The sequence below is a fragment of the Mugil cephalus genome, chromosome 16 (genome assembly GCF_022458985.1).
Source record: "Mugil cephalus isolate CIBA_MC_2020 chromosome 16, CIBA_Mcephalus_1.1, whole genome shotgun sequence".
Taxonomy (NCBI): domain Eukaryota; kingdom Metazoa; phylum Chordata; class Actinopteri; order Mugiliformes; family Mugilidae; genus Mugil; species Mugil cephalus.
The window spans coordinates 9041855-9063014 of record NC_061785.1 but is presented as its reverse complement, the minus strand read 5'-3'; the positions used below and the strand labels follow the sequence as shown (position 1 = coordinate 9063014).

The 21160-nt window shown below is 37.4% G+C and overlaps 3 protein-coding genes across 5 annotated transcripts in view; all 3 read right to left on the bottom strand.

Moving 5' to 3' along the window:
• Positions 1-280: 280 nt before the first annotated feature.
• LOC125021972 (alpha-N-acetylgalactosaminide alpha-2,6-sialyltransferase 1-like) lies at positions 281-10790 on the bottom strand. The gene is made up of 10 exons (XM_047608198.1): positions 10629-10790; positions 9687-9912; positions 9365-9551; positions 9016-9178; positions 8408-8570; positions 4632-4770; positions 4450-4553; positions 3500-3583; positions 2699-2798; positions 281-1644 (listed from the first exon to the last, which is right to left on the bottom strand). The coding sequence occupies exons 2-10, from the start codon at positions 9785-9787 to the stop codon at positions 1441-1443; spliced, it is 1245 nt and encodes a 414-aa protein (XP_047464154.1). The 5' UTR covers positions 9788-9912; positions 10629-10790; the 3' UTR covers positions 281-1440.
• LOC125021970 (alpha-N-acetylgalactosaminide alpha-2,6-sialyltransferase 1-like) overlaps positions 10538-21160 on the bottom strand; it is a 26680-nt gene continuing 16057 nt past the window's right edge. The window contains exons 10-11 of one of the 2 annotated variants that reach the window (XR_007114393.1): positions 10820-11326; positions 10538-10708 (exon numbers count right to left, since the gene is read on the bottom strand). The gene's annotated coding sequence lies outside the window, so the exon portion shown is untranslated. Of the gene's footprint in view, positions 11327-21160 lie in introns of both variants that reach the window. The other variant, XR_007114392.1, reaches the window with a different exon arrangement.
• The window catches only part of LOC125021974 (alpha-N-acetylgalactosaminide alpha-2,6-sialyltransferase 1-like), an 11216-nt gene continuing 7682 nt past the window's right edge, over positions 17627-21160 (bottom strand). Inside the window, exons 8-10 of one of the 2 annotated variants that reach the window (XM_047608200.1) lie at positions 20845-20928; positions 20036-20135; positions 17627-18981 (exon numbers count right to left, since the gene is read on the bottom strand). In XM_047608200.1, the coding sequence (XP_047464156.1) occupies positions 18778-18981; positions 20036-20135; positions 20845-20928 (388 nt within the window). In that variant the 3' untranslated portion in view covers positions 17627-18777. Of the gene's footprint in view, positions 18982-19040; positions 19950-20035; positions 20136-20844; positions 20929-21160 lie in introns of those variants that run through there. The other variant, XM_047608201.1, reaches the window with a different exon arrangement.

Sequence of the window (21160 nt, the reverse complement as noted above, 5' to 3'; positions counted from 1 at the left end):
TGGAAGTCAGAGTCTGCTCTGTACTGTCCTGACAGTTTACAACACAACTACTCATTTTGTAGGTTTCAAACTATATGACATTCCTGATCTCAACACAAATCCTCAAAAGGAGCAGCATTCCGGTCCAACTATCCATCACAAAACAAATGGTTTTGGCCATACCTCAACACATTACACTTATAGCATGACATGGCTTTCCACAAATATCCAACAGGATAAAATGTTTGCAAACTGTCGTGTGTTGATGTTTAATATCCAGAAAGTCACTGTGACGTCCAAATGGTCTTCAAAAACATCTTTATTAAATTCCTTCAACGTCTTGATTGCAAATATTACCAGTCTTACAACAACCATGCATATAGCCATATAACCATATTACTTCAAACATAAAAGCCCACCAACTCATCAATCAGAAACCAGAAAAAAAAGTAATGTATAATAATAAATAATAATCTCATATAAATAATAATCTCTCCTTCACAACAATGCACCTTATTTCTAAAGAGTATTATTATCTTTGATACATTTCTTTGTTATTTCATGTGAATGACGATGAGACAAAGAGGAGGTAAATGTGTATAACACTTGAAAAGTGAAAACCACTTCCATAAAAAGGCAAGATGTAGACAGTTCTATTCAACGGCTACGATGATTAAAGAGTTTGCGTTCTTTATTTATAAACCACACTCAAAGTTATGGGTGTTGGTAAAATGACACGTTCCAAAAAAAAATAAAAATATTAGAAAACCCACAAACAAAAATGTACCAATAACTTGAACGAACAACAGGAACCTCAGTTTGGCACATACCTTTTGGCACAATTTCAGTACTTCATAAACCATATAAACATTCCACTTGACCCATGAACGCCCCCTTACAACGACACCTAACCTAAACCTAAAACCTAAAGACAGGCATCAATACTTATAAATAGCATACAAACATCATTGCCTGGGGCACAAACAAAAATAAACAAGTAAGGATCAGCAAGGCAAAAAGACCGACAAATAAAATTGACTAGGCAGCATTTCTCTCAGAAAGTGCAACACAATGATATACATCCAGGTGTACACTCAGAAAGTGCCATGCATTTCCCACTTCCTCACATCTGGTCTGTTATTATATTTTCACTTCACAACTTGACATACAAACTGGTTCTGGGGCAAAGATGTCTAGTGCTTTGTCTATTTTTTTTTTTTTTGTTAAATTCCTGATGATGTTTTTCCTAATTTGCTTTTGCTTTGGAAGCTACTTCAACTTCCTGCCAGAACAGGTCACAAACAAAACCACAAACAGGCAAAAACAAAACAAAACAAAACACAACCCCCCTAACCACACAATTTGCCATATGTGATGTGACAGCCTCGCTTTGTCTTAACATATGTTAACAAAGAAAACACGACCTAACTTCTGGATTCCATTGCTGCCATTCTTGATGTATTAACGTTGCTTCGGCTTTTCTGGCCCTGATTCAGATTTCTGATATAGCTTAAGTATTTTCCTGTCGTGAAGACTTTTCCACAAATTCTTCTCCAGAATATAGTCGTGGTTGCTGTAGAAAATGACCTTGGTTTTAATGTACTTCTCATAGTAGTAGTTGGAGTATTTGCTGTGGTCTTCCGTCATGAACCCGTATGCATTCACCTGAGGAGGACGGACAGAGACAAAGAAAACATGGAGGACAGGTAAAGGTTTAGACTTCTTTTCATTGTAATAATGAGTTCAATGTGCAGGTGGTTTTTCCTTGTAAAATGTGGATTACATTTTGATTACATTTCAACATTTTGAAAGCAGCAGGTTGCACAGCCATCAAAGCCCTCGACACTGTGGATTTCATTTTGATTGTTGGGACCAGCAGAACAAGATCTGTGGTTGACTGTAAACAGCATTGCCATGACGACTCTAACTTTGGTTTCCTTTTATCTCCCATGATCAGCATAGAAACTGCAGGCAGGTAAAAACCACAGGAGTCCTACTTGACATGAGTTTGGCCCAACCTCAAAGTAAACCTCTATGTTACAACCTCACGACTGTAGCCTTACGGCTACTACAGCTAGCAAATAAGTGAAGCATTCCACTTTAGTACAACTTCTACTTTAGCATTCCACTTTATTGTTCCCTTCTGGTGGTGTCACATTTTCTACCACACCTTCAGTTGGCTACTGTGAAGGGGCGGTGAACACATCACCAGACAGCCGCCTTCTTTGCAAATCTACCTCATTAACTATTATAGGATGAGAAAGTAAACACTGAGCGGCACAAAAACCTAAATGTGGAGGCAAATCCTATCAAATCCTGTATATAAACATCATGGGAACAAAGTACTTTGGCTGCACAATAGATAGGACTACATTTAGCAAATCATAGCAAAATTGTAGTGAAGTAAGTATCATAATGATCTGTGACTAATCCATGTAAACCAGCCTCTAAAAAATGTAGTTTCAGTCTTGCAGAAGTTGTTTTGATAACATGTCAAACTTTAAAAGCATTTTTTTTGTAGCTTCATGACATTAATCCCATAGTAGTTACAGGATTAAAAATGTCACTTCAACTTCAACAAACACTAAGTGATCAAGCTGGTTGTGACTTCCCCACTTTGTCGTCACTGGAAACTGTGAAGGCAAAAACCAAACCACAAGCACTAGTGGGTGATGTTGTGTTAGCTCAGATTTACTCATAACTTGTAATATGGACTTACTATGTCACAGGTGTGCAGAGCCAGAAAAAGAGTGAAAGCCCCATTGGTTGGTCTGACTATCGACCAGTATGAAGCATTCAGATTACGAGACAACAGGAACCTGTTAGGAATGAAAACACAGCAAATGAGCATGGACGTCCAGAATTCAGATGATGTCATTTGAAACGATAGATGTCTACACACCAGGATTTTTGGTGATTGCGTGTTACAGACATTTGATGTACTTTATTAATAGTCATACAGTCTATACGTAGGGTCAGCCTGCAGTTAGTCCTGCATTTAAATATTTGAGTATAATCATGAAAATGTACTGTAAATATTGAAATACTCCACTGTAACCATTATATCGTTAAATATTATATTATTACTATTATTATATTATTATTATTATATATACTATTATCATGTTATCAAGTCTCATGCAGGATTTTACTATTGTATTTGTGTTTCATTTTAGACTATTTTACAGTGGACTACAACTGATGATTACATTTACTGACTGATTTCTACAAATTCTGAGAATAATGACAAATATCATCAGTTAGCCAGAGCCTAGTGACACCTGCACAATGTTGTTTGTCAAGTAGAGAGCAGTATTATTATTACTTATTAAAAAAATACTGCATTAAAATATACAAAAGGAAATTCAGCTGAAACCACTGAATATTGTTCCAGAAAAATTACTTTAAAGCCAATTAATTTTGATTTGGCAATTGACTCATCTGTCACCATTATAGTTTAAGTGATAAGAGCATACTGTTTCCCACAGACAGTTTGGATGATGTATGAGAGGAGGCTGACCTGTTTCGCGTGTATCGGAGGAAGTCCTGGTGCAGAACGTAGAAGCGGCTCTCGTTGTACTGCCCTGAGTAGTATTTCCTTGGCCTGGAGGGATAATATATGAACTGTTGTATAAACTGTTGATAATGAAGGAACAAGGTGAGGAAAGTGTAGCTTAATTTATACCAATTTACACCAATTTATACGACTGCTACCTTTATTTTTAATGAAATACAACAAGAAAGTGTCAGACACTCTGCGTGATGCCAAAAAAATGGTTTTAGCCAGCCGGCGGCTAAAAAAAGAAAAAGAAAAAAAATCTCACAGGCAGATAAGCAACGCCAGTCGCATTAATTTGCACCACGTCCGAACGAACCCACGTGTACCAGAACTCCTATGGTTGATAAGTAAGTACAAACTGGAGTAAAAACAAACCTGAAGCTGAAGAAACTCTAAACGTTAACGGGAAAGATCGCGAACCTGAGAGACAGATAGCTGTTGTGTGTCAGAGTGACTAGAGTGGGACACAGCAACACGTGTATGTGGTTAGGGAAGGGGCGCGCTGCGGCGCCTATCACAGAACACAGACACAGTCAGATAACCAATGAGGATTTTCATTCAATCTGAGCAAAGGTATTGACTCGTATTACTCTATAATACTCGTACTCTGCAAAAGTGCTCGATCCGTACCGGATACTCGTTTCAGCCGAGTATCCAGCTCAACTCTAGTATGCTCACACCTGTACTTTACACCAATCAGCCACAACATTAAAACCACTGACAAGAGAAGTAAATAACATCCACCAACTTGTGACAAACATTTGAACCTGGCATACTTGTGGATGTTACTTGTACACGTGTACCACCCACCTAGACCAGACCAAGCACCCCCACCTCATAGCAATGACACTCCTTGATGGCAACAGGATGCAGACTCACACAGACACACACAGAACCAGTGTGATATTTACTCTGATTTGTGGTACGGGCCGGGACGGACGCTTTCTCCTTTCAGAAGACCCTCCAGCCACCGGAAGTCTCTCAATCCTTCAGGAATCATGACGTACTTTATCCCCTATCAAAGAACAAGACAGACATTATTTTTGTTTTGAGCATAAGCAACATCACGCCACCTTCATTTAAGTTTCACTACCTCATCATGAGGGGCACCCGTGTAGCCGTACTTCTTCAACAAGTATCGCGATGAGGTGATGGAGTGGGCTGTGTGAACGTACACATCTGTTCTGTTTCCTACGTCCTCCTCAAAACCCTTGGTCAAGGCCCCGTTCATCCTGCAAATAAAAAACAGAGGATTGTCAAGCACGCACCTGTGGCAGAATATTTATTTGCTAGTACTCAAGTGTACTGACTGACAACGGATAACTATCACAAATTTTATTTTAAGCCTTGTCCTGAACTGGTGCTTAAGGTTTCCCTGTGTTCAGAGTTGCATGTGGCGTCATCTGCCTAACAATACAACAACAAAAGGTGGGCATAACAAAACAAGGAGTGTTAGGTATGAGTTAAAAAAGATGAACTTGTAGCCACTGCAAGGAACAGGAATAACACCTGCCCATTATCAGTGATTATGTTTTCCTCCAACTGTCAATATAAGAAAGAAAAAGAAAACTTGCACAAGGTGTGGTAACAATGAACAGAAGACAACTGTTCCATCTCTGTTAGGGCAAAACACATACCAGACACACACTACCAATTAAGTACTTTTGGCATTCGACATTGCGCAAAGGATAAAGTACAGACTTGTGTAACAACATCTGGAACGGATACAGAGCACGATTTGTCTGGCCTGTCAGGCATTCCAAGTCTCAACAATAATCTGTAATTTTATCATTTTTGTAAATATCGTGTATATAGTATTTTTCTATTTTAATTTTTCATTTATATTTTTTAATTTTATTATTTTTTCATTTTTTTGCTTTTGACTTTTATCTTATTTTATTTTACTATTTTATCCTCTTTTTTTTTTTGATTGATCGGTTTATTTTCTTTAACTCATGTACTTGTTTTCCGGTGTGTTTTTAATTGTTGTATGACCCCTTGTAAGGCCCTTTGGTTCACCTGTGGGTTGTTGTAAAGTGCTTTATAAATAAAGTACATTTATATTTACATTTACATTCTATGCTTCCACTGGCTTCAAGCGACTGAAAGAATGTCTTTGTGGATATAAGTGGTTGAATTGACTTTTCTTTGTAGGGTGTCCAGTTGGCTCAAGGTATCAGGTGCACTGGACCCTCACTGGAGGGGTTTCATGTTTTACCTGGTTGGTTTGGAAATTAATCTGAAGGAACCAGAAATTACTGCTAAAGAAAGGCCCCTCTGGAAAGCAACAAAATAAAAGAAACAAAAAATAGAGGTTGTTTCTGGCCTTGCCTTCAGCTTTAAAGCTTGTTGCATACTCCGTGAGAAGTGAGAAATTAGTTTTTCTTCTTGAGGTGAGAAAGTTCGTTAGGTAATTCATAGTTCACGAGGGAAGGCGAGGAAGCATTCACTAACACCTAACCACAAGTACATGTACTGAAGGACTCAACGTTCTGTTCTTTTTTCGTGCAAGGTTGTCACACAGTCATCATATTTTGGTATGCACACACCTTAGCTGATGAGTGATGATGAGGCAAGTCTATGAATGGTCTGTCAATCAGTTCAAGAGGCTTGTTGTGTAATGACAATAGAAGTGTATTCAATGAAAAATGTTGAGTTTTTCAGCTGAAACTAATGAATCATGCCAAGAAATAAACCGCTGTTTAAGATCTTCTGAAAGAAAAAGGTGTGGACGCTCATGAGACTTGCAAGGAATTTTCAATAATACTAACTAATTTCCAACTAATGCAAACTAATATCCAAAGGTTTGCATGGAGTTTGCATGCTCTCCCTGTGTCTGCGTGGCACTCCCACCATCCAAAGCCATGTTGGTTAGGTTAACTGCTGATTTTAAACTGGTTGTAGGTATGAGTGTGGTTGTCTGTGTCTCTCTTAGCCCTGGGACAGACTGGTGACCTGTCCAATGACAGCTGGGACAGGCTCTAGCCCTCCATCCACAGGACAAGCAGTAACAGAGAGAATGAATGAATGAATGAATGAATGAATGAATGAATGAATGAATGAATGCACACATTAGTCCTGCATGGGAGGTGTGTCTGAATCACTCAAGTCATTAGTCGATGCAGCTTATGGTTTCCAGACCAAATTTTATTTAAAAACCACCAACACGCACACAAAACCATGAAAATAATAGATCCAGATTTCGTTTCGTACTTTGATCCCTCAGATCAGTCACACTAGTGCAAAACAAAAACAAAAAAAAAAATGTACTAATAATAAAGTAGTCTAGTAATCCTCTGTTTTCCCTCATTGAGTATAGCTCTGTGGGAATGTGTGACAGCTGTGCCCTTCCTCTGTACAGATGAACCTGCAGCAGGCTTCAAGCCCTTCACCATCTCTCACCTTCTTCCTTTCTCGGAAAGATACTGAATGCATCCAGTGCCCGTGTTTCTTCCCAGAATCTGCCTGTTTACTGATGGAAGGCTTAAGTTTCCACAACGAATCAAAGAAAGCAACCAGACTCGAGATGCAGCTACCAACCATCTCAAACATTACGGGTGGCTGGGACTCAGTGGGTGGAACGATTCGGTCCCCTGCACGTGAACCACATGCCGAAGCGTCCTTAACCCGTTATAGGGCTCTCTTTGAAATACATCACATTATCACATTAGAAAACATTAGGCCACTTCTGCGTGGAGTGTTGCCTTGATCTTGGGTAAAAGCCCCAAATGCTTCTTGACCTCATTAAAATGTCGACTGAAGTTACCAAATATGGCTCCTTGTCCTTTAAAGGGTTAAACAAGACACTGAACCCTGTGTGTGAATAAAAGGGTAAATCCCAGTGGATGTGACACTGTGACTATGAGTACCAAGGGTAGAAAAGTCCTACATCAGGACACCATGAAACCACTACACTTAGACCACACACACATCTTAGAAATCTGATCTTACAAATCAAAACTAGGCAGAAAACCACCCATTCCAGCTCACTTTCAACTCCCAGTTGTACATTTACTGGTTGAACAGGAAACCACTCACTACTATCATGTAGACATGTTTAATGAAGACCAAAGACAGCTTTCTGGGAAAACAACTTTAAACCAACCACAAAGCGTGTCCCTGGGACTGTCTCTCCTGCCACTGATTAAACTACAAACTCTGCATCACATCAGAGAGCTTGAATATAATCTGTCTGAAAATTCAAGCACATTTGAATAAGACATAGATCCTAAGCACACCATCACCAATCATCACCAATCACCACTCAAAGATCAAAGTCCTCCTTCCAGGACTGTCTCCAAGAGAAGCAACTCAAGGATTTTTGGTGGAAGAGTGGTTAGAAATTTGCTAGTTAGTGGATCTGTTAAAGGACCTGAGAGCAGATCTCATCTCATCTCATCTTCTGTACCACTTAATCCTGCACTAGGGTCGCGGGGGTTGCTGGAGCCTATTCCAATTGGCATCGGGCGAGAGCTGGGGTACACCCTGGACAAGTCGCCAGCCTATTGCAGGGCTAACACTGAGACATACAACCATTCCTGAGAGTAGATTTTGAAAACAAAGTTGCATGGATTCTTGAGCAGGAGCGTGATACATGATTATATGATCTCTTTAAGTATCTTTCTTTTCCAAGTATATATTATATGTACGTAGACTGTCAAAGATCATTAAATGTTAATCCAGCCAGTCAATGGAGACAATACTTCCTGTTATTTTTGGAATCAAACCTCCACCGTGGTTCAATATTGGTTAATACCAATAAGGGTGTGACTAATGCTCATATTTAGTACATCTTAACTGATACATTTTACATGACACAAGATACTTAAAATTTCTCTCAACAGATTTTCTTCCCACACTCTTTCTTACCGGAAAACATAATCATGAGAGTCGATCTCTGCACCAGCTTTGGATGCATTGAGGATTCCTGCAGTACCCACCACGGCACAGCGCACACAGCCATCACCTCCTGGTTTTGGAAGGAGCAGAGGCTCTGTTGGCTTTGGAATCAGCTTCACTGAAGTCATCACATCTGCAAATAAAAAGAAAACACATAGAAGAAACTAAATAAAAGTAGAATGGGTTACATATCAGGGCGTTATCTGTTTCATCAGCTTATCTCAACTTGGCAGAGAATATTAATCAAGATATGTCCTTATGAAGAGATCAGTGTTGGGAATAACTGGGCAAACAATCAGATCGGGAAAAGTTTACTTCCTTGAGATAACATCAAGACAAAAAAATGTTACAGCCAGAATACAGAGTTTATGGTGTTTTCTAGTACAAGCTCCCCTCTGCACATTACATGAACTTCAAAAGCCTTATTTATTGGACTTAATACAATGGCTTGGTGCACATCTAGGAGGAAACATTAACATCCCTGGGATGAGATCTGCTTTATTTATCTGGACCTATGTTCTTTATCATCAGTTTCAGCTCATAATACTCCTTTGTCACGGACACACATAGATACCTACCGTCGTACTCGTACTCCATAAAACCAAAAGGATTGTTAAAATGTGAAAGTCGGTTCCATTCGCTCATGTTGATGTTGTCTTTGTGCAGAAACAAACGTATGTTGGGAAGAAAAGCCTTCTTGAAGCTCTCATCCTTTGAGTTTCGCAGAGACTGGGGACAGGTCTAAAAATCATAAAATCTTAAATTATGAAAGAAGATAAACCTTGACAGATGATAAAGAAGGAAAAAAAGAAAAAGGTGGACAAACAATAAGAGAAACAATAAATGCATGCAGTGACGCTAAAGCTGCTGATTCTTCTTTACATGAATGCATTGAAACAGATTCAGTTCTATCTTGTCTCCGCTTACTCTCTGTCCAGGACGGCCATCCTGGTTATAAACATCCTCAAAATCCCACTTTGGAAGCTTCTTGAAGGATTTCTTGGAGAGGATGGGCATTGGCGTCTCAGCTGCAGGTGCATTTGTAGAAGTTTTCATGGGTGGTATGGTTAATATGGCAGGACGTGGAGTCAAGTTCCCTGACAAACTTGTCCAGCTGAAAAAAAGTGTAACATAAGAGACATTTTATAAATGTATGAAAAGAAATGAACAGAAGTAGCTTCATAATTTATATGCAAAAAATATAATATCTGTGTGCTATTTCTGGGCAAAATACAAAAACACAACTTACCTGAAGTTTGTTTCTGAACCTTCCCATGATAGAAAAAAAAGAATAATGCCAAGTGATATCACACTTAACAGAGAAAATTTCCTGGTGACTCGGACTGCCATCGCTGAGAAGTGGAGCCTTTTTAGTTCAATGAACCAGAGTCAAGTATTTGGACAGGAGTGTCTTTCACTCCTGAAATTCACTAACTTGATCCATTTGATAACATAAGTGGGCAGGGTTGTAAAGCCTGAAGCAAAGAACAAAGACATCAATCACACACACACACCTAGTTTTACAGGTATCTGGGTTATTACACAGCAACAGACATATTATGCAGAAGTAATCATGTGGGTTTTATACAGATTTAATTACTACAACATTGATGTTTTTATTTATAAAAATGTAATAAAGGAAACTCTTTTTGATTCAAGTTCAAAGCTTACAAAAAGCATCCCTCCTTTGTACCTTTGAGGCCTTATTTGTATCCAATTTGAATATTTCAAGTACAATTTTTAACTTGGTGTGTACCATAGGGGGATGGGACAGGAGAAAAAGGACGACCTATTTATGCACCACTGAGAGCGGTTGCTGTACTAATGTGTTGAATACTGGCAAAGAGGTCTACAGGCTCGACTTCTGTCGCCAAGAAGTTTCAGCACTGTTCACGCCTTAGGGGAGTCTTAGGGGACATTATGGTTGTCATGGCAACATATGTCAAAAAGGTAGCAGTCTGGGTGTCTCCTTCCTCACAGGCCTCCAAACAGCGTCTTTGTTTACCTGTCCTGACATTGTGCTCGTGATTTGTTGGCATGTGTACGTGTTTTTTTTATATATATATACCTGTTCTGGAACATGTCAGTTTTCAGACAAAGTTAAAGTTAAATAATTTCATTTTTTAATTGATAGAGCAATTAAATACAAAAAAGCACATCTTTCTATTGTATGACAGAAATTATTAGTTACCTTTTAGTTGTTTGTTTTCTCCTGTCCTGATGGTTCATCCCCTGGACCTTTACGTTATTTACATGATGAAGATGTCATGACTAAAAGGTCAAGATGATGAACAACATGCAATGTTTATGTTGTTAAAAAGGTAAAAAAAAAAAAAAAAAGTACATGAACAGAAATAAATCCTTCAAACAAAAACTGTTCACCCGTGTTCTCTTCACCCTTTCTGTTTATGTATGGATGAGCAGTTTTGGAGCCAACTGTCTTGTCAGCACGGGTTCTGTTGTTGTGTTACACTGACTCCTCCTTGTGGCCGAGGAGAGTTGAGTCCTCAGACTGTGAGTGCAATATATACCGTACACTGTAAAGATATATACTGAAGACATCAAAATATACGAAGCAAGATATATGGAATAATGTATCAAAAAAAAAAAAAATGAATGTATGAGGCTTTTTATGGCTGTTTCTTTATGTGTGTACATTTTTGCCACAAAGGTGTCCAGAGGGTAGTAAAGTTGAGAAGGCATAAGGGTTAACTTAATTATTTAACACATAACTGAAAATTTAGTCTGCGAAATGACGGTTCTAATAGTAGAATAAATGACCTCATGTGTGGGTTATATGACAGTGCTTTGTGGAGACATTTTAAATACATAGTAGTCTACTGTAGAGTTTTGTTTTTGGACAGATTGTCGCTCTCCACTGCTCTGCACCTGCTCATCTTGTTCCTACTGTCCTAGATTGATACATCAAATTTCTTCTTTTTGTTTCCCTAAAAACAAAATCCATGTCAATCATGAAGTAAGAAACGGAAAAAAACAATCAATAGATTTTTTTTTCAGGAAATTTACTACAAAGCTTCAATTTACTTGTCAGTTTTGGAGTTGTTGGTTGTATTTTCATACTGTATTTTGTGTATGTTCACTTGCTGTGTTTTCACGGCCAACAGGTTCCTGTTGTCTCCCAATGTAAACAGTTCATTCTGGCCGATAGTCAGACCAACCAATGGGGCTTTCACTCTCTTCCTGGCTCTGCACACCTGTGACATGGTAAGTTAATGTAGTAAACATGGATGCTGATAAAGACCAAGGCAGCTTTAGGTTTGCCACTCCATTTAAGAGCGTTTTTTTTTTTTGTTTGTTTTTCTTTGGATAAATATAGGGAGTTCCACTGTTTCACACAGATTTAGGAAAAAAAACACCTGCGCATTGAACTCATTATTACAATGAAAAGAAGTCTAAACCTTCACCTGTCCTCCATGTTTTCTTTTTCTCTGTCCGTCCTCCTCAGGTGAGTGCATACGGATTCATGACGGAAGACTACAGCAAATACTCCAACTACTACTTTGAGAAGCAGATTAGAACCAGGGTCATTTTCTACATCAACCACGACTATAATCTGGAGAAGAAGTTGTGGAAAAGTCTTCATGACAGGAAAATATTTAAGCTATATCAGAAATCTAAATCAGGGACAGAAAAGCCGAAGCAACGTTAATACATCAAGAATGTACATACATACATACATTCATACACATATATGCAGATACTATTGACTCTGCTAATGCCAGTGATGTTGATCTGTTTGACGTGAAACCATATTGACTTTCATTAAGCTTCATTTAATTTGTGTTTGTCCAAGAATTTATCCAGCCGTTATTGAAAAGTTGTTTTTTTTTCTAATGTTTTGGAGAATTGTGGGAGTAATGAGACAGGTTTGTAGTTCGTGAAGAGGTGTTTGTTTCCAGAGTTATGCAATGGAATTATTTTGGCTATTTTCATTTTATTGGGGACTGTACCCGTTTAAAATGATAAATTATAGATGTGTATTAGAGGTTTTGAAATTCCCTTAATTACATTCTTCACTATAGTCATATCATCGCAATCTGTTGATTTCTTTCTTTTTTTTCTTATTTTTTAGGACAATTTTAAAAATCTTCTCTCTCTACTGCTGTGTCGAACACGGAGCTAAGATTTCTTTCCATAAAACCACCGCTCAGGCCCAACATTAACAAGGAATCTATAACAATCAACCACCTCGTTCGTGACATTTTTTTCCCAATATCGTCAATCATAAAATATTTTAGGCAACTCTCCTGTCTTGGACCATTTTTTATAATGCTACTTAGAATTGTCCAAATACCTTTAACACATGTCTTTATTATCATCTAATATTTTATGATATTCTTTCTTAGATTTTATTTTAATAGTTGTTAGCTTGTTTTAATATTTTTTATATTTATTTTCTGCCTCAGGTCATTTACCCTGGTGTACTGCTCGAGATCTGCAACCCGGCTTTATGCAATCCGGCATTTTGGATGCGGAGCGCCGTCACTTCTTCCACCTGATCCAGAATAATTTTCCTATGTAACCAAACAGCAGAGACATTTTCTGTTAAAAAATGTATATTACATATTTATTTATTAATATTGTCCGACGTCAGCTGTTAGTCAGCTGTCTAGCCCATTGATCAGCTGTTCGCTTGGCAGCACCGTGTTCAACACCGGCAACTCTGCGCCGTTTTGTCCGTAATCCGTAATTCCCTTTACACATAATTTGGTAATAAATTAATTTAATCAACAAAAAATCTGAGGAGTCAGTTGGGAGCCAAATAGTTAATAATAAGTTAATAAGGTTCAAATTATGCCGGATAAAATTGAAATAGAGTTTGCGAGAATAAATACTTGTTAGTTGTTATTGACCTTAAATTATGTTGATAATAATAATAATAATAATAATAATAATAATAATAATAATAATAATAATAATGAGGCACTGAACCAGTTCTGAATCTTATTACATTTGTTCTATTTAATTTGCTGCGTATGAGATAATGAGGGTTGGATTTCAACAATCACAAGCTGCGAGGTTAATATGTGTGAAAGCCCATGCCATAGATCCAAGAGCCATTCAATACTGTAAATAATTAATGTTCGTTCACATATGTTATACTATTGTCATATAGTGAGAGGCAGAACAATTAAATCATCTTCCACTAGACGGCAGAATTTAGATAACTAACCTGTCTATCTACCTGCTGCCATTCAAACAATAAAATAGGTCATGGTGCTTGGAGTGAGACACAGGTGATAGCTATGGATAAATACTGTAAAAGAAAAAGTACTCAATCCAAACTGGGGCCTGGAGAAAAATTCTGACCCAGATGAAGATCCTGGCCTGAAAAGTGGTCAGAAGAAAGCAAAAAATGTGAGCTCAAGACAATACAATGAAGGTTATGGAATTACTTTCACCGGGGGAACCAAAGTCGACTCTGTTATGCTTGGTGTGTGGTGAGCCATGGCTCCAAGCAATGGGTACATGGGTACATGATCATTATTTCATTCTACTTTTTGTGTCATTTTTATTTGGAGGTGTGTCGTGGGATTTTTCTAATGTAAAATATGTGCCATGGCTCAAGAAAGATTGGAAAACACTGGTGTAGCAGATAGGGGAAGAGATCAGGTATGATTTCACCAATATTAAAAAGGTAAACCAATAGAAAGTATAAGTTCACAAGGCAAAAATGGATTAAAAGTTAGAAGCTGGACCTTTAAGATACAAATTATTGATTTTAGTAATAAAATCATCTGGTAATTAAACTAAACTGCTTTCTGATTTCAAATGTAGCAGGCGATTCAGAGGATTTGGGTCCTCAACAAACAACAATAATCAATGTCTATACAATGATAATGTATATCTTTTTTTAGTTGCATTGTTACTCTTCATATCATGTTTGTTAATTTTGGCAGAAATGTTTAATTAAACTTATATTGTGTAAATAGTAAAATAAATTAAGTGGGGCAAAAAGTGCAATATTTCCCTCAGAAATATTCCTCTGTATCGTCTAAGCGCCTCCAACCTGTATTTAAGTCCAGTCCCTGATGAAATGTGATGGTGTCACAGCTCTAAAGAGGCAGCAGGTGGTGCTATTAGCTTCAAGATCGGTCGATCTCAGATCAGAATCCAGGTAAGTCTATTGGGTTGAGTTTTACACAGATACAACACAGTTTAATTTAAAGTAGAATGTTAAACTAGAATGTTAAATTAGAATGTTAAAGTAGAATGTTAAAGTAGAATGTTAAAGTAGAATGTTAAAGTAGAATGTTAAAGTAGAATGTTAAAGTACAATACTACACTAGAATACGAAAGTAGAATGCTGTTAAGTCCCTTAGTTTAGACCACGCTGACACAGGTTTGTAGTTCATACGATCGGTTGCCTTTGTACTAGATGTTCTCATGTTTTCCCTGTTGGTGACATGCATTTCTCCATTTCTGCACAACTGAATGGCTCTCGGAACTATAGCATGGTCTTTCACACATATAAACTTCACAGCTTGTGACTGTTGAAGTTCAATCCTCATTATCTCACATGCAACAAATTAAACAATCCAACCAAAACCAAAACCAAAATAAGAAACATTGTTCTGAATGTGTCTTCCACAACAGAATACCGCAAAGTAACTGGAAATACAGGCTGATAGAAGCACGCTGCCAAAAACCGGTTTTGCATTCACGATCTTTGTGATCATTCATGTCTCATGTACTTTCTCGTGTGTCAGTAGCTATTCCCATGGCATTGTGTCACTGTAATTAACATTTTTTGTGTGATCTTTGCTGCGGTATTTCACTGCTGCGTGCCAGAGGAATGTGAACCATTTATGGTCTGAAACAGACGGTGCTATATAGATCTATATGGGAAATTCCGCACCAGCTCCTCCTCCTTGTCTTGCAGTGGTGTGATCCTTCTCTCTCTTCACCCTTCCCTCCTTCATGAAGCATTTTACACATTACATCTTTTACTGTTGTTGTTATTGTTCAGTAGGAGTTTTCTAGCCGGTGTTATTTTTTTTTTCTCTCTCTTTCTGGCAAGTTAATAGTGCAGGTTGTCAATCAATCAGTGTCCACAGTTGACACTGGAGCAGTTGTTAAGTCAAGCACAAAAAAGTACTTGATAGATTTGCCTCTCTCAAGGTGAGGCAGCGTGGATTGAGTCTGCAGGGTCTGTTAAGTCAAAAAGGAAAACCTGGGACATAGAATGATGTCGTCTGTTAGGTTGGGGTGTCTGTCTTTATTGACCTACATATTATGCTTTTGGATATCTCTGGGTTTAACCACCTATTTTGGTTTATTTTGTCCCTGGAAGGCTGACTGTAGAGGCTAAAATCCTAATTTCCTAATTCTAATTCACATATACGCTTCCATTAACGATCATGTAACAACACATTTGTTTGATTTGAAAAAATAAATAAATGAATAAATAAATAAATGGATAAAAATCTCTGCCCTCGGAGATCTGTCTTTATGGGAGTAAACCGAAACTTGTTTTTGAGCTTAAGCTTCTACAGTCTGTCAGGCCGCGGAGTGACAAAATCAGAATGTAACAGGCAGATACATCAAAACCCGGGTCGACCTGACATTCTTGTTCACGTCAAAGTCGCGTCGACCCGCGTCCATATGACCAGATAACTGGTCCAGGTAACTGGTCATATGAAGCCTGAGAGTGTTTAAATATCAAACTTATGTGCCACTTAAACAAACACATGATTTCTCTGCAAACCGTCTGCTAGAGCACTTTCCAGAAAACAAGCCATGGCTAGTCATTACATTTTCAACCCTTAAATGATAAAAAGACCGAGGTCAGGTCATGTTTTCTGGGCCTAGTGATGCCTCCAAGGTCCATGTTGATGAGGGATTTAAATCAATATTTGACACAGAGAGCGACTAACCTTGGTCTAAGACTCCACAGTGATCTCCAATATGTTAAGTCCGTTTTGTACCTGGACTTAAAAATGGGCATTTTTTAAGTCCAGTTCATTTCCAGATTAATTTTGAAATTCTTTTATTTGTTGCTGTCTGTCTGTGCACATCAAGCAGGTCGATTCGCTTCTTCTTTTTAAATTCTCTCTTAAAAAACATTTTTTTCTCTTTGGCTTTTTGACTCGGTTTGAGATGTTGATTCTTATTGTTTTTATTGTTTGAGCATTTTATGATTTTAATTTTGTTTCTAATTCTTCAATGTTTTTTAAGTGCTTTATAAATAAAGACTGACGGACTAACTGACAAATTAAATATTGAAAGGGGATTAACAGAACAAGAACAAAACAAAGTTCATTCTGCCCAAATGTTTTTTTTTTTTAATGCTAGTTTCGTAGAACGTGTTGTCCCCACACAGTAAAAGGTAAAAATGATGAACCAAGAAAACTATATTTCATTGTCGTGTTGTACATTTTTAAAAGAAAACATCATCATCATTAACATTCTAATTTAACATTTTAGTTTAGCACTCTACTTTGACATTCTACGTTACCTTTCTACTTTAAAATTTTACTTTAGCATTCTAGTTTACTTTTCAACTTTAACATAAAATTTTACTTTAGTATTCTACTTTTGTATTCTGCTTTAGCATTCTAGTTTACTATTCTACGTTACCTTTCTAATTTAAAATTTTACTTTAGTATTCTATTTTTGTATTCAGCTTTAGCATTCTACTTTAGCATTCTACTTTTGTATTCGACATAACCTTTCTACTTAACCATTGTACTTTAGTATTCTGCTTTAACATTCTACTTTATCATTCTATTTTAGTATTCTACTTCAGCATGGTCTAAACTAAGGGATTTAAACAGAGGTGAGATGGAAGATATCTACAGCAGATGAGTCATCCCTCAGTACTGCTGTAAACAATGTACATTATTGTATTTATTTTTTTATGCCTCCATGCAGTAGAAAAAAATGAATGGAAGTCAGAGTCTGCTCTGTACTGTCCTGACAGTTTACAACACAACTACTCATTTTGTAGGTTTCAGACTATATGACATTCCTGCTCTCAACACAAATCCTCAAAAGGAGCAGCATTCGGGTCCAACTATCCATCACAAAACAAATGGTTTTGGCCATACCTCAACACATTACACTTATAGCATGACATGGCTTTCCACAAATATCCAACAGGATAAAATGTTTGCAAACTGTCATGTGTTGATGTTTTATATCCAGAAAGTCACCGTGACGTCAAAATGGTCTTCAAAAACATCTTTATTAAATTCCTTCAACGTCTTGATTGCAAATATTACCAGTCTTACAACAACCATGCATATAGCCATATAACCATATTACTTCAAACATAAAAGCCAACCAACTCATCAATCAGAAACCAGAAAAAAAAGTAATGTATAATAATAAATAATAATCTCATATAAATAATAATCTCTCCTTCACAACAATGCACCTTATTTCTAAAGAGTATTATTATCTTTGATACATTTCTTTGTTATTTCATGTGAATGACGATGAGACAAAGAGGAGGTAAATGTGTATAACACTTGAAAAGTGAAAACCACTTCCATAAAAAGGCAAGATGTAGACAGTTCTATTCAACGGCTACGATGATTAAAGAGTTTGCGTTCTTTATTTATAAACCACACTCAAAGTTATGGGTGTTGGTAAAATGACACGTTCCAAAAAAAAATAAAAATATTAGAAAACCCACAAACAAAAATGTACCAATAACTTGAACGAACAACAGGAACCTCAGTTTGGCACATACCTTTTGGCACAATTTCAGTACTTCATAAACCATATAAAAATTCCACTTGACCCATGAACGCCCCCTTACAACGACACCTAACCTAAACCTAAAACCTAAAGACAGGCACCAATACTTATAAATAGCATACAAACATCATTGCCTGGGGCACAAACAAAAATAAACAAGTAAGGATCAGCAAGGCAAAAAGACCGACAAATAAAATTGACTAGGCAGCATTTCTCTCAGAAAGTGCAACACAATGATATACATCCAGGTGTACACTCAGAAAGTGCCATGCATTTCCCACTTCCTCACATCTGGTCTGTTATTATATTTTCACTTCACAACTTGACATACAAACTGGTTCTGGGGCAAAGATGTCTAGTGCTTTGTCTATTTTTTTTTTTTTTTTTATGATGTTTTTCCTAATTTGCTTTTGCTTTGGAAGCTACTTCAACTTCCTGCCAGAACAGGTCACAAACCAAACCACGAACAGGCAAAAACAAAACAAAACAAAACACAACCCCTATAACCACACAATTTGCCATATGTGATGTGACAGCCTCGCTTTGTCTTAACATATGTTAACAAAGAAAACACGACCTAACTTCTGGATTCCATTGCTGCCATTCTTGATGTATTAATGTTGCTTCGGCTTTTCTGTCCCTGATTCAGATTTCTGATATAGCTTAAGTATTTTCCTGTCGTGAAGACTTTTCCACACATTCTTCTCCAGAATATAGTCATGGATTCTGCCGAAAATGACCTTGGTTTTAATGTACTTCTGATAGTAGTAGTTGGAGTATTTGCTGTGGTCTTCCGTCATGAACCCGTATGCATTCACCTGAGGAGGACGGACAGAGACAAAGAAAACATGACGGACAGGTGAAGGTTTAGACTTCTTTTAATTGTAATAATGAGTTCAATGTGCAGGTGGTTTTTCCTTGTAAAATGTGGATTACATTTTGATTATATTTCAACATTTTGAAAGCAGCAGGTTGCACAGCCATCAAAGCCCTCGACACTGTGGATTTCATTTTGATTGTTGGGACCAGCAGAACAAGATCTGTGGTTGACTGTAAACAGCATTGCCATGACGACTCTAACTTTGGTTTCCTTTTATCTCCCATGATCAGCATAGAAACTGCAGGCAGGTAAAAACCACAGGAGTCCTACTTGACATGAGTTTGGCCCAACCTCAAAGTAAACCTCTATGTTACAACCTCATGACTGAAGCCTTACGGCTACTACAGCTAGCAAATAAGTGAAGCATTCCACTTTAGTACAACTTCTACTTTAGCATTCCACTTTATTGTTCCCTTCTGGTGGTGTCACATTTTCTACCACACCTTCATTGGGCTGCTGTGAAGGGGTGGTGAACACATCACCAGACAGCCGCCTTCTTTGCAAATCTACCTCATGAACTATGATAAGATGAGAAAGTAAACACTGAGCGGCACAAAAACCTAAATGTGGAGGCAAATCCTGTCAAATCCTGTATATAAACATCATGGGAACAAAGTACTTTGGCTGCACAATAGATAGGACTACATTTAGCAAATCATAGCAAAATTGTAGTGAAGTAAGTATCATAATGATCTGTGACTAATCCATGTAAACCAGCCTCTAAAAATGTAGTTTCAGTCTTGTAGAAGTTGTTTTGATAACATGTCAAACTTTAAAAGCATTTTTTTGTAGCTTCACAACATTAATCCCATAGTAGTTACAGGATTAAAAATGTCACAGGTGCACTTCAACAAACACTAAGTGATCAAGCTGGTTGTGACTTCCCCACTTTGTCGTCACTGGAAACTGTGAAGGCAAAAACCAAACCACAAGCACTAGTAGGTGATGTTGTGTTAGCTCAGATTTACTCATAACTTGTAATATGGACTTACTATGTCACAGGTGTGCAGAGCCAGAAAAAGAGTGAAAGCCCCATTGGTTGGTCTGACTTTCCACCAGTATGAAGCATTCAGAGTACGAGACAACAGGAACCTGTTAGGAATGAAAACACAGCAAATGAGCATGGACGTCCAGAATTCAGATGATGTCATTTGAAACGATAGACGTCTACACACCAGGATTTTTGGTGATTGCGTGTTACAGACATTTGATGTACTTTATTAATAGTCATACAGTCTATACGTAGGGTCAGCCTGCAGTTAGTCCTGCATTTAAATATTTGAGTATAATCATGAAAATGTACTGTAAATATTGAAATACTCCACTGTAACCATTATATCGTTAAATATTATTATTATTACTATTATTATTATTATTATTATTATTATTATTATTACTATTATCATGTTATCAAGTCTCATGCAGGATTTTACTATTGTATTTGTGTTTCATTTTAGACTATTTTACAGTGGACTACAACTGATGATTACATTTACTGACTGATTTCTACAAATTCTGAGAATAATGACAAATATCATCAGTTAGCCAGAGCCTAGTGACACCTGCACAATGTTGTTTGTCAAGTAGAGAGCAGTATTATTATTACTTATTAAAAAAATACTGCATTAAAATATACAAAAGGAAATTCAGCTGAAACCACTGAATATTGTTCCAGAAAAATTACTTTAAAGCCAATTAATTTTGATTTGGCAATTGACTCATCTGTCACCATTATAGTTTAAGTGATAAGAGCATACTGTTTCCCACAGACAGTTTGGATGGTGTATGAGAGGAGGCTGACCTGTTTCGTACGTATCGGAGGAAGTCTTGGTGCAGAACGTAGAAGCGGCTCTCATTGTACTGCCCTGAGTAGTATGGTCTTGGCCTGGAGGGATAATATATGAACTGTTGTATAAACTGTTGATAATGAAGGAACAAGGTGAGGAAAGTGTAGCTTAATTTATACCAATTTACACCAATTTATACGACTGCTACCTTTATTTTTAATGAAATACAACAAGAAAGTGTCAGACACTCTGCGTGATGCCAAAAAAATGGTTTTAGCCAGCCGGCGGCTAAAAAAAGAAAAAGGAAAAAAATCTCACAGGCAGATAAGC